At 41.4% G+C, this 14,116-nt stretch overlaps 1 protein-coding gene across 2 annotated transcripts; it reads left to right on the top strand.

The window, feature by feature from the left end:
* Window positions 1–375: 375 nt before the first annotated feature.
* LOC138968748 (uncharacterized) lies at window positions 376–13,715 on the top strand. 2 transcript variants are annotated; one of them, XM_070341385.1, is made up of 4 exons: window positions 384–507; window positions 1,440–1,530; window positions 10,299–10,394; window positions 13,166–13,715. In XM_070341385.1, exons 3-4 carry the CDS (start codon window positions 10,307–10,309, stop codon window positions 13,531–13,533), a joined length of 456 nt encoding a protein of 151 aa, XP_070197486.1. In that variant the 5' UTR covers window positions 384–507; window positions 1,440–1,530; window positions 10,299–10,306; the 3' UTR covers window positions 13,534–13,715. The 2 variants fall into 2 exon arrangements, with proteins under 2 accessions (XP_070197487.1, XP_070197486.1); XM_070341386.1 differs by lacking the exon at window positions 1,440–1,530 and having other exon boundaries at window positions 376–507.
* Window positions 13,716–14,116: the final 401 nt, after the last annotated feature.

Here is a 14,116-nt window from a genome sequence, read left to right as displayed (position 1 = left end):
TGTTGTTGTTTTTTTTATTCATAAAGGAATACAATTTCAGAGCCATCTTTTAAATTTGAAAAACAACACATAATTTCAGAAACGCTGCCTTATAGACACTGCACAATATATACACAGGCAGTACTGAACACTGTTTCGTTGAACCTCCCTCCCGTCCCAAGGAAACCATCCTGTTAATCGATATGGATCTGTTTAAGCTTTTACACTAGATAAATAAAACACACACACACAAACGCGGGCACAGCATGGCACAGCACACGCACGCACGCACGCACACACACACCACACACACACTTACTCTCTCTCTCGCTCTCTCTCTCACACACACACACACACACACACACACACACACTAGGCTTTAATAAAACGGCCTTTGATTTTAGCTTGCAGGAATATTTAGTTTACTGGTTACTGCCGCGTTGCTATAAACAAACGGACGTTTGGTTCTGTTGCACGAATGTCAGTTTTCTGCAGCATACAGCCATTCGTTTGCGGGACCCAATCCGGGTAGGTAACTTCATATTCGCTGTATTACTTTTAAGGCGAAATTTAAATATCGAATCAATTTTGATTTTGCATACAGGCTGCAAAAGGAACACTCAAGCAGAGATTGCATTTTTTGGATTTGGTTTTTGATTTTTTACGCTCACAAACTAACTAACATAATGACATGTATCCTACATACGTTAGAGAGACACCCATGAGATAATAATCGTTCAAATCACACGTGTGTATATCATGTAAATGAGGTCATGTCAAGCAAGTCTGGCAGGGACCTGTTTTTCCAATGCTTATGACGCCAAAGTCACCGAGACAAACGTCATTATAGAAATAAAAATTGCGCTCGCTAATTACCCTCGATGAATCTTTAGAACTAATACGTCACGCCACACTTTCAGAGATACGTTTCTTTGCTTTTATCCTACATACGTGAGAGAGACTCCCGTGAGATAAATAATCGTTCAAATCACACGTGTGTATATCATGTAAATGAGGTCATGTCAAGCAAGTCTGGCAGGGACCTGTTTTTCCAATGCTTATGATGCCAAAGTCACAGAGACAAACGTCATTATAGAAACAAAAATTGCGCTGAATCTTTAGAACTAACACGTCACGCCACACTTTCAGAGTGACGTTTCTTTGCTTTGACGTAATAGATTGCACGAAGCTTTAGAAGAGATCGAGGTTCCAAAACAAGCGTCTTCAATTTAGCTGTCTTGACTGCAGCACATTTTCAGTAAAATTCACGTAAGTACACTATGTAGGATAAACAGAATAGGCCTACTACATGGCTTGCTGTGTCGTACCAGATTTACACTCGTTGCTTTTTCAAATAGTGAACAGCTCGCTTTCGCTCGCAGTTCAATATTTAAAAAAACAACTCGTGTAAATCTGGTACGACACAGCAAGCCATGTAGTATTCTCTATTGATGTTATAGATTGCACGAGGCTTCAGAAGAGATCGAGGTTCCAAAACAAGCGTCTTCAATTTAGCCGCCTCGACTGCAGGACATTTTCAGTAAAATACACGTAAGTACAGTATGTAGGATAAACATAAACTCGTTGCTTTTTCAAATAGTGAACAGCTCGCTTTCGCTCGCAGTTCAATATTTAAAAAAAAAAAACTCGTGTAAATCTGGTACGACACAGCAAGCCATGTAGTATTCTCTATGTATGTCAAAAGATACGCTTATAGCATTAAAACTTGTTGGCGCTAGTATGACGTAAAAGTCTGTTGCAAAAGGAAGGGAAGAAATTCTTTGTAACAAGCGGAATAATATTTTGTAAGGGGAATAATAATCTCTTGCAAAATGTGTTAGGGGAGTAAAATTTACATACGAAATTTTTACTCGAGAGTACACCTATCGTGGGGAGTACTTTCCTCGTGCTACGGGGGAGTCATTTTTTGGTGAAGGGGAGTAAACATTTCGTACGAAATTTTTACTCCGGAGTACAACTGTCGTGGGGAGTAATTTTCTCGTGTTACGGGGGAGTACATTATTAAGCTTTCTTGTTTTCTTATTCTGAATTTTGGAACGTTGCCGTTGGCAGTCTCTTTGTTTTTGGATGAGTTCAATAACTATTTTCGAGATTTGCTCTATAAATCTCTTAGCTGTGATTGTTTCAATAACGATATTGTCAGTAACCATAACATATGAGAACGTTTGACCAGGCACATTTTTTTCTGCGGGCGTTTAGATAACCTTTTGCACAGGTCGACCTAGACCTACTTCTCGTGTGTGTGCTGGTGTTGTAATGCCTTTCACTTGCAGACACAACTCTTACCTTAGTTTTTAATTTCTTTGGTGAATTCCTGTGTATCTGTAAACGAGTACGTGTAATATTTTCATAGAAATTTCACGCCGGGGGAAGTGTTACGACAGAAAAATCGCCCGTGTGTTACGATAGCATTCTGCAGTCCCATAGTCAACAAGGTTTCGAGCGCGAAAGGTGTGTAACTTCCAAACTAATAATTATTGCGGCGTAATTATCGAAGCCAGCAAAGTTTATTTGTTCTCAGCGGATTCATGATTGCATGAGGATTAACATGTTATCGGTTTAATTTTTGAAGCTTCCGTTTTAGATTTGTGACAGCGTCGTATTTGTTGATAGTGGGGATTTCTTTTTAAATGGTGGAGATTATAAGGGGCTTGAAGCAACAAAGGTCACTTGATCAGGTAATGTGATGTATCATAACTGAAATGCATCAATAGCAGTGTCCCAATATGCAAGTGTGTTTGTGTCATCGGCCGAGGAAAAGAGCATGTGTATTTTTTTGGTACGCGTCGCCGTGCTAGCAGTTACGACCGCCAGCCATGCACTGATACGGCCGCCCCGCTTTTCTGTTTTCGGGTACGGCAGCCGGCACTCATTTTATTTGTTTAATAATGTTATTGCCAAAATTTATGACAGTTTGCAAACAAATATGAACGGGTTTCACTGCACATCGGTTGTGCACCGTCGTGTTATCAGGAATTTTGATTCCCTCAGACCTGTGAACACTCAAAACGCTCATCAGTAGTAAACAAACCAAATTTCAGTAGTTTAAAATGTTCCAGTAGTAAGCTGTAAGCGTATTGGTCTCCTTTGCTGGATTTTACGATCTCTAGGTTGTCTTGAGAATAACTGGACTTCCAGCACTGTTGTGCCGTTTTCTTCTTCTTTGGTGACAGACCTGTGCCCGTATGCTTATGGGGGAAGTTCGCGAAAACTCCCGAAGTTTTGAGTGACATCGGAAGAACTTGCCTCACTTTCGTATCAATCAATCAATCAATATGAGGCTTATATCGCGCGTATTCCGTGGGTACAGTTCTAAGCGCAGGGATTTATTTTATTTTTTCCATTTTTATTCAATGCGCAGGGATTTATTTATGCCGTGTGAGATGGCATTTTTTTTACACAATACATCACGCATTCACATCGGCCAGCAGATCGCAGCCATTTCGGCGCATATCCTACTTTTCACGGCCTATTATTCCAAGTCACACGGGTATTTTGGTGGACATTTTTATCTATGCCTATACAATTTTGCCAGGAAAGACCCTTTTGTCAATCGTGGGATCTTTAACGTGCACACCCCAATGTAGTGTACACGAAGGGACCTCGGTTTTTCGTCTCATCCGAAAGACTAGCACTTGAACCCACCACCTAGGTTAGGAAAGGGGGGGGGGGGGGGGGAGAAAATAGCGGCCTGACCCAGGGTCGAACACGCAACCTCTCGATTCCGAGCGCAAGTGCGTTACCACTCGGCCACCCAGTCCTCGTATGCATGGGCCGGAAGAAGGGCTTACTTCGAAGCAAAGCGAGGAAGTAATTGATGGTAGTTTGCGACAACTTCCAACGTTTTGAGCGACATCGGAAGTACATCCTCAATTTCGCATGCATGGGACAGAAAAAACGCTTACTTTTGAAGCAAGCGAGGAAGTAAGTGGGAGTAATTTTACTACAGCAAAACCCAGGAGTAAACACGCTACTTCCAAAGTTTCTCAGTGCAAAATAGCAGGGCTTTTCTTCGGTTGTTCATATCAAACCGATCTAACACAAATGAAAGTCCCAAAGAGAGAAAATAGAAAGAAAAGTCGTATCTCGTGCGTGCATTTCGTGTACATTTCCCTGAATACAAACCTGAGTTGCCAGCTTTAACTTTTGTTCGTTCTGGGTCACTGGCCACAACTCTTTCATCCCCGCTTAAGCCCTGTCCAGACATGGCCGCCGTTTTACGCTCTATGCGCCGCAGGCCGTTTTGTGCGTCGCGCGGGATTTGCCGAGTGGCCACACATCGACGATTCTTTTCACAACGCGGTATCAGTGGAGCGGGTCAGCTGACAAGAAGGTTCAGTTGCATTCGACTGCTGCGCCGCGAGCGGCTGACGTCATCGCTCTGGTTTGCTCTGATTGGTCAAATTTCCGTCGTTCTATGTCTGTGTCATAGAAATTAGAACACGCGCTATTCTTCTGCAAATAACGCTTCGCGATCATAGCACGCTGCGGCGCTCCCACGTGGGCCGTTTTGAGCATAAGTCAAATGTGGACAGGGTCGGCCGGGAGTGTCTGGACGGGCCTTTATAGGAGGGGGTGTTTCCATGTAAATGGGCGTCTTTGTGTACATGTGTGAGTGTGTTTGTGTGAGAGAGTGTGTGTGTGTGTGTGTGTGTGTGTGTGTGTGTGTGTGTGTGTGCGTGCGTGTGTAGGTGTGCGTCTGTTCATTTATTCGTTTGTTTGCATGCACGCGCGCACATGTGTGTGTGTGTGTGTGTGTGTGTGTGTGTGTGTGTGGGTGTGTGTGTGAGTTTGTGTGTGTGTGTGTGTGTGTGTGTGTGTGTGTGCGTGTGTGTGCGTGTGTGTGAAAGTGTTTGTATGTATTTGTGCGAGTGCCTGCCTGCCTGTGTGTGGGTGCGTGCGTGCGGGTATAATTGTTTGCTTGTGTGTGTGCGCGCGCGCTCGCGTGTGTGTGTGTGTGTGTGTGTGTGTGTGTTCGACGGTGTGTGTGTGTGTGTGCACCCCCACCCCCACCCCCCCACACACACTATTATGAGCTGATTATTGCCGCCTCGATATTTTATTTATTTTCTTACGTTTTATGTTGTTTATTGTGATTCACCACACCCGAGTTTCTCGTAATTGAGATAATACAGTGTTCTATGTCCATGTCTATGTCTAACACACATGCACACACGCTCGTAGGATAAACAAATCCAATCTTGACTTTCAACTGTACAATTAACGAGGACAGACATACTTTACAAACACCTAAGTACAACAATTTATCTTTTGTAAAAAATTGGACACACATTTTTCCAATTAATATGAAAGTTACTGAACTTATCTTCTTTTCCCTACACCTTATATCTTGATTCCCCCCAAAATTGAGTTCTGCCTATTTAAATTCACCAGTAACCCAAAACTTTCGCTCTAACCACCTGACAGTATCTGTGACCAGAAACTGATGGTTTACGTGAAGCTTAGTTTGGTTTATGGGAGGCGGACAGTGCCTTTAATCCAAACAGCCTCGCGGCAAAAGTCTTAACAAAGAACGCCCATTTCTAGTTGTTACCACGAGATCGACATAATACCTTTCACAAAAATCGTTAGTCGTTCCATATTTCTGAGAAATTTGCTCGTGGGGTTTTTGAGAAGAGGCGCTAGAATAATAATAATAATAACGGGCATTTAAATAGCGCCTTACCAGAAGTTCAAAGCGCGTATGCCGTGTGAGATGGATGTTTTTACATTTAGTCAAGTTATGGTCTGTGTGTGTGTGTGTGTGTGTGTGTGTGTGTGCGTGCGTGTAGAGCGATTCAGACCAAACTACTGGACCGATCTTTATGAAATTTGACATGAGAGTTCCTGGGTATGATATCCCCATACGTTTTTTTCATTTTTTTGATAAATGTCTTTGATGACGTCATATCCGGCTTTTCGTGAAAGTTGAGGCGGCACTGTCACGCCCTCATTTTTTTAACCAAATTGGTTGAAATTTTGGTCAAGTAATGTTCGACGAAGCCCGGACTTCGGTATTGCATTTCAGCTTGGTGGCTTAAAATTTAATTAATGACTTTGGTCATTAAAAATCTAAAAATTGTAAAAAAAACCATTTATTTTATAAAACTATCCAAATTTACGTTCATCTTATTCTCCATCATTTGATGATTCCAAAAACATATAAATATGTTATATTTGGATTAAAAACAAGCTCTGAAAATTAAATATATAAAAATTATTATCAAAATTAAATTTTCGAAATCAATTTAAAAACACTTTCATCTTATTCCTTGTCGGTTCCTGATTCCAAAAACATATACATATGATATGTTTGGATTGAAAACACGCTCAGAAAGTTAAAACGAAGAGAGGTACAGAAAAGCGTGCTATCCTTCTCAGCGCAACTACTACCCCGCTCTTCTTGTCAATTTCACTGCCTTTGCCATGAGCGGTGGACTGACGATGCTACGAGTATACGATCTTGCTGCGTTGCATTGCGTTCAGTTTCATTCTGTGAGTTCGACAGCTACTTGACTAAATGTTGTATTTTCGCCTTACGCGACTTGTTTAAACATTCACATTCACTGGTTTAGTTCATATCTACAGGGCCGTAGTCAGTATGTGTCTGTCAATAATCTCTCATCTCCTCCATCTCCTCTCTGTTTCGGCGTTCCCCAGGGATCAGTTCTAGGCCCAGTTTTATTTGTACTATACACCACTCCTCTCTCTGCCGTCATCAAGCAACACGCAGTCAATCACTACCTCTTTGCAGACGACACACAACTCCAACAAGCATGCAAGCCTACAGAAATCCAAGCGGTGACGCACACTCTCCAAAACTGCACTTCAGATATTAAATCATGGATGACAAACAATATGCTCAAGTTAAATGATGACAAGACTGAATTTCTTCTTTTCTCTGGAGCTTCCTCTTCGACCACTTCCCTTCCAGCCTCCATCACAGTAGGTTCTAGTGACATTTCTCTCTCTGATAGTGCTAGGAATCTTGGGTTCATCATGGACTCCCACCTCTCAATGAAACAACACATCAAAAAAGTCTGTCAGACATGTTACTTTGAGATCAGAAGAATAGGTTCCATAAGAAAATTTCTCACTGTTGATGCCACTAAAACTCTCGTTACATCCTGCATTCTGTCCAGATTAGATTACTGCAACTCCCTTCTCATAGGCTGCCCTGACTCCACTCTCCAACCCTTGCAAAAAGTACAACACTCTGCTGCACGTCTCATTTTCAGAGCACAGCATCGACAACCCTGCACTCCTCTCATGAAAGAACTTCACTGGCTTCCTGTATCTGAACGTATTAGGTATAAAGCTGCCTGCTTCTGCTACAATATCATCTCTGAATCGGCACCTGCCTATCTTTCTGAACTAGTCTCTCTCTACACTCCCTCTCGCACCCTTCGTTCTTCTGATGATGCTCGACTTCTCTGTCAAGGTCGCTTTAAACGCAAGGCTCATGGCTTCCGCACGTTTTCGTATTATGGACCTCAGTTATGGAATTCACTCCCCTTTCAATTACGTCACTCTCCATCCATTTCATCTTTTAAGTCCAATTTGAAAACTCACTTGTTCCAACAACACTACGGATAGTTCCTTAGTATAGAGTCTGGGGATGTGAGATGTGCATGATGTGTTGTTTGAATCTGACAGTGATTGTATGATTTTTGTATACATGTATTGTTGTCACGCGCTTTGAACTTCTGATAAGGCGCTTTATAAATGCCCGTTATTATTATTATTATTATACATCGGCCAGTAAATCTCGAGCATTTAGGCGAGTACTGACTTTTCACAGCCTATTATTCCAAGTCACACGCTTCCAAAGATTGATCGCCCTGTCCGCACACACGCAGAGCAAGAGGTAACCAAGAGCTAGCGGACTGTAAAGGTACATGCTGTACACAGGCAGGCAAGCATTTCATTAACGTCCTCACAGGAAATCAGAAACTCTTAGAGTAATGACATTGATATGATGATAAAAGAAAGGGGGGGGGGGTGTTCCGGTAAAAGGTTATACATTTAAAATAAAATCGTTTCAAAATGCAGGTTCGTATCACGTCACCTTACAATCTGAGTAACCGACCGTGAAATTAGCATTGGGCCTTTAAAACGATATTGAGCATTTTTATCTGACATATAATGGGAGGTGGTTTTTACATTTAGTCAAGTTTTGACTAAATGTTTTAACATCGAGGGGGAATCGAAACGAGGGTCGTGGTGTATGTGTGTGTGTGCGTGTGTGCGTGCGTGTGTGCGTGCGTGTAGAGCGATTCAGACCAAACTACTGGACCGATCTTTATGAAATTTGACATGAGAGTTCCTGGGTATGATATCCCCGAACGTTTTTTTTAATTTTTTAGATAAATGTCTTTGATGACGTCATATCCGGCTTTTCGTGAAAGTTGAGGCGGCACTGTCACGCTCTCATTTTTCAACCAAATTGGTTGACATTTTGGTCAAGTAGTCTTCGACGAAGCCCGGACTTCGGTATTGCATTTCAGCTTGGTGGCTTAAAAATTAATTAATGACTTTGGTCATTAAAAATCTGAAAATTGTAAAAAAATTATTTTTTTCTAAAACGATCCAAATTTACGTTCATCTTATTCTCCATCATTTGCTGATTCCAAAAACATATAAATATGTTATATTTGAATTAAAAACAAGCTCTGAAAATTAAAAATATAAAAATTATCATCAAAATTAAATTTTCGAAATCAATTTAAAAACACTTTCATCTTATTCCTTGTCGGTTCCTGATTCCAAAAACATATAGATATATGCATAAATATATATAAATATAAATTAAAAAATCGCCTTGACTAAATGTTTTAACATAGAGGGGGAATCGAAACGAGGGTCGTGGTGTGTGTGTGTGTGTGTGTGTGTGTGTGTGTGTGTGTGTGTGTGTGTGTGTGTGTGTGTGTGTGTGTGTGTGTGCGTGCGTGCGTGCGTTAACTCAGAAAGTTAAAACGAAGAGAGGTACAGAAAAGCGTGCTATCCTTCTCAGCGCAACTACTACCCCGCTCTTCTTGTCAATTTCACTGCCTTTGCCATGAGCGGTGGACTGACGATGCTACGAGTATACGGTCTTGCTGAAACATTGCATTGCGTTCAGTTTCATTCTGTGAGTTCGACAGCTACTTGACTAAATTTTAATGTTGTATTTTCGCCTTACGCGACTAGTTTTTATTCAAAAAGGAATACAATTTCAGAGCCATCTTTTAAAATTGACAAACAACATAGAATTTCAGAAACGCTGCCTTATATAGGCAATGCACAATATATACAAGGGGAGTACTAAACACTGTTTCGTTGAACCACCCTCCCGTCCCAAGGATACCATCCTAGAAATCGATATGGATATGTTTAAGCTTTTACACTAGATAAATGTGAAACACACACACACGCACGCGCATACACACACACACACACACACACACACACACACACACACACACACACACACACACACACACACACACACGGCTTTAATAAAACGGCCGTTATGCAATATATTGACTTTAGCTTGCAGGAAGATTTAGTTTACTGGTTACGCTCTTGTTTTTCGCCACGGGATGTGATGACAAGCTAAGTAGAAAAACTGAAGTAAAATAGGTCAGAAATGTGTAAAGCTTGTTTGCATACGACGCCATATAAGGCCATGAAAGGTGAATGCTCGCCTAATAGGCTACTGAGCTTTACTGGCCGATGTGAATGCGTTATATATTGTGTGTAAAAAATGTCTGTTTGTCTGTCTGTCTGTAAAAAATTCCATTTCAAACGGCAGAAATTAATATGTAAGCGCCTAGGGCTATATCTAGATTAGGCGCATAAACAAAATAAAATTAAAAAAAATAAAAATGATCACAATAATAATATAAGACACGGTTTTAAAATTCATGGACTTCTTCTTCTTCCTCTGCGTTCGATGTTGGTGGCCGTGCTAGATCCTCAGACCAGTGGCTGCCAGGAAGTCCGCAGTGAAATTCATGGACAATGCACTGGATCGCTATTTGAGACGCACGTACAATAAAATTCCCGTGATTGCCCTTTGATTATGATTACCAATTAAATGAATGTTTATGTTGGAATCGACCAGCCCAAAAAGCTGCGTAGGACAGCGGTCGAGGATAGGGGGGAGGGGGGGGGGGGGGGGAGGGGTGCGGCATATTTGACAAAGTACTGTGCATTTAAGGAGATGGTAACGTTACATACACATTATTTCATTCCATACCCGGTGACATTTATTTCGCCCTCAATCGATTCGGTCTTTCTTGGCTTTTTCTTTGCAGTGAAGAAGATGGCAAGCGCGGGCTCAAGCTCAAGATCTGTTCCCACCGTCCCTATTGTGGACGTCGGCTGTTGTCCAAGCAAAAGCCGAGTTAGAGGTGAGACGCTAAAACCGGTTCAGTTTTGTTTGCTACTTCCTGTCTTAAAAATGTTTTTTTGTGTGCATCTGTCGCTTCCTCCTTCTTCCTGATTTTCTTTTATTTGGTTCATCACGAAAAGTAGGTATTCTCAATATTCGACAAAATAGTCTGACACAAATGCAATGTCAAATGCACAATGTGCTTGAGATTTCGAAACGACTGTGTAGTTGCCTCCATCATAAATATAACCATTTTCAGAAACTGCTAATAAACGTTAAAGGCACAGTAAGCCTCCCGTAAACCATCTCAGAGCTCCCCGAGTGTCTACATACAGCACAAGCATACTTCCCGAACGGGAACATCCTGGCTGCTTTCTGTCGAGCGTGAGAAATTTTCAAAGAATTTATTTTCGTGGAGCAATCCTGTCAACAATGGCGCCTCGTTTTGGTGCTGGAGGGCTGTTATGAATATACCGGAAATCACGCCCGGACAGTAAGCCTCCCGTAAACCATCACAGATACTGTCAGGCTTTTACACACAGTACAAACACCCTTCCATTTGAACGCTCACCAAACGGGAACATCCTAGGTGCCCTACGTAAAGAGCGAGCAATTTTTTAAAGAATTAATTTTGCAGATTGTCTCGAACACTTTTTGGACCCATCCTGAACTCAGGTCAAAAATGAGTTACTTCCCTTCGGCCCGGAAGCAGGGTCACGCAAAGGTCGTAGCAGACGACGGTTTATACATGATCGCCGTTCCTCTCAACAGTCAAACGCCATCGCTAGAGTTCTTGTGAACCACAGCTGTTTGTTTCGTGCATAAAAACGTGCTATTGTAGATAAGCTCACATTGAGTCGCATTCAAATGACTAACTGACGACTACATTGTGAAAAAGGGAAACTGGATCACACGGGTTCACGATGGCTCAGGGGTAAGATAAACCACGCAAAAATAAATTCTTTGAAAATTGTTTGCTCTTTACGGAGGGCACCTAGGATGTTCTCAATCGGTGAGTGTTTAAATGAAAGGGTGTTTGTACTGTGTGTAAAAGCCTGACCGTATCTGTGATGATTTACGGGAGGCTTACTGTGCCTTTAAAGCCTCTCCGTCCAAAAAAATTATAGCCAAACTGGGCTAAGTTCGTCCGCTAAAAATGTCCTTTTGTAGAATGACTATTGGGTTACGTCATTGATCTTTCAAGTCCAAAGCCCAATAATTCTATAAAGATCATGGCTTTGGTCATCCTGACCTCAGGTCAAAATGAGTTCGGCTCACTCTATCCCTGACAGGATGCTTTGGTTTTCCTTGTCTGACGAGGAAATCGATTTTTGTATTTTTGTATTTTTTTAAATTTTTTTTTAACATATTTAGATCTTTTCGTAATGTGTTATGGATGTAAGCAGATTTGCGATCGTCGATAATGATTTTTCATGGTGTTGTGTAATTTTTAAATTACAAAGGAATTGATATGTAAGACAGTTTCAAGCGAGCTATTTTTCGCGGCTATATTTACTGTGCAAACAACTCTAAATATGAGATAAGTGTGGTTTGGTTTCGGCGCTCGCTGGAGCAGACGATTTTTTTGACAGTGATGCAACCATATAATTATTACGGTCTCCTTCCGGCAGCAGTCCCAAAATTTCGACTTGTTTTGACCTTAGAACAATGTCTTTATCATAACTGTAAAGAACAGAACGGAGATCACTGTCGAAGTCGGCCAATCTGCAATCATTTTCGTCTTGCGAACACTGGCGCGAGGATTATCAGAATGGGCTTTGGTGTCCAAAATGACTCTGCCACATCGCTTGAAAAATCCGGACAGAGTTGTTTTTTTAAATCCCCGGAGAGTATTACCCTCAACTCTCAGATCAGAGTTTTGTCGGTTAAAAAGTCATAGTTTATGTTAAAAAAAAAAGAAGAAAAAAAAAGAGAAAAAAGGAAAATTATCATTTTCTCTCAAGTTAAAGCCCCAGTCTGTCTCAAATGGTTTACAGAACGATTTAAATCTTCCCACGAAAAAAGGATTTCTGACCTTAAAGGCACAGTCAGCCTCCCGTAAACCATCACAGACACTGTCAGGCTTTTACACACAGTACAAACACCCTTTCATTGAAACACTCACCGCTTGAGAAAACTGATGGTTTACGTGAAGCTGAGTGTGCCTTTAATGATCTGGAGCAATGACACCGTACATAGTTTTAAGGCTTGTGACTTAATTACACTCGTACATTGTGATTGTCTAGGTGACACATATTTAGGACATTCTCTTGAACGTTTTTGAAGTTTGAACTTTATAACTTCACACATTGTAAGTGTTCAATAACCACCAGACACAACTGAAGTCTGGTTGACCCATAACGTCAAATTCAAATAAGCACCTACTGATCGATTTTGTGTCAAAAAAGGATCCATAAATAGCATTTTCTTAAACGCTTTTGAATCCAGAGCATTCAAATTTGTCGCACCTACAGGTAAAGATGGGTTCCAAACATGATGAGAGTTTCGTTATTCCTTGTCAAATTTCAAGGTCACAGCGGGGTCGAGCTTGGGCTTGAAAAAACAGTGTTTTGTTGTGGTCAATATTTCTGAAGCCAGAACGATTAAGTATGGTTGATTCCTTTAAAGCCTCTAAAGACCCTCACATATTGCGTGTATTAGATTGCGCCCCCCCCCCCCCTACCCGCTCCTTCCGTCGTTCAAATTCATATCGGTTATACCTAGCGGCGGCTATACTACCGGGATGAAAAGTCGATCGAGCGTTTACTTTGTTTGGTTTCATTTTTTCAGGGATTAACAAGGAACTACAAGATCTTCAAAAGAGCATGTATGACAAGAACTTGATGGACGCACAGCTGGAAAGTACACAGAAGGACGAACTTCAGAAGCAGAGAGACCTCGACCGCCGTGAATACGAGAAAGACAAGGCACACCTTAAGGCAACGGAAGAAATCCTCAAGCAGGAGGTGCAACGTCTGCATGAAGAGATTGCAGAGATGAAAAAGGGTATGAAGGAAAACAATGAGAAGATTGAGATCTTTCTCAGAGAGCAACTGCAGGCCGAACTGGGTAAAGATGGCTTTGAAAAGGCGGGAGAAGTTGTTGGTCGTGTGATGAAATCAGTTAGCGGAAGCTTGCCTTGGCCGTTTGGGAAATAGAACGAGACAGGCTGACAATGACGCTTCTTTTTTGTACAATCTTCAGTCGGATAATCGGTTGCTTTATGTTCGAGTTCTGGTCGCTTTTATAAGGAATAATGATCGCTTCATGTTAAATAGCTGTTGCTTTTCTTCATATTTGTTATTGTTTGAAAACTACAATATTCTTTATCGAGCCTAGTTCCTCGCTAGTGTACCGCACGTTTGTTACTGATCTGAGACGTCATCATTTTTGTGCAAAAGGTCCGGTACTGCTGTCAACACGATTCAAGAAAGTACATATACTAGCTTTTTGAAATAAGGTTGTTGAAACTTAAGCTTTTGTCAAGAAGTCTCACCGCAAACTTTACTGGAGATGATATTTTAAATACACGTATGCTTTAAACCAACGCAGTCGCGGAGAGATGATGTGTTACAGCTTGGTTTTGACGTCACTAATGTCTTTTGGGACCTGAGACCCTTTTGATGTCAAGGAAGCATAAATCTGGGGCCTGGAATCTTCTTTAGTATGGCTTGCACGACTTGTAAAGGCTGCTAAATAAATTAGAAATGAAAATCTGCAAAACTATTGTTTGTTTGCTGT

The sequence above is a fragment of the Littorina saxatilis genome, linkage group LG6 (genome assembly GCF_037325665.1).
Source record: "Littorina saxatilis isolate snail1 linkage group LG6, US_GU_Lsax_2.0, whole genome shotgun sequence".
Classification (NCBI taxonomy): domain Eukaryota; kingdom Metazoa; phylum Mollusca; class Gastropoda; order Littorinimorpha; family Littorinidae; genus Littorina; species Littorina saxatilis.
This window is presented reverse-complemented; position numbering and strand designations above follow the sequence as displayed.

Excerpts from the sequence above, each read along its gene's own strand:
- LOC138968748 (XM_070341386.1), top strand. The coding sequence starts at position 10,307 with ATGGCAAGCGCGGGCTCAAGCTCAAGATCTGTTCCCACCGTCCCTATT. Across the intron at positions 10,395-13,165 it reads AAGCAAAAGCCGAGTTAGAG|GGATTAACAAGGAACTACAA; the intron begins GTGAGACGCTAA and ends TCATTTTTTCAG.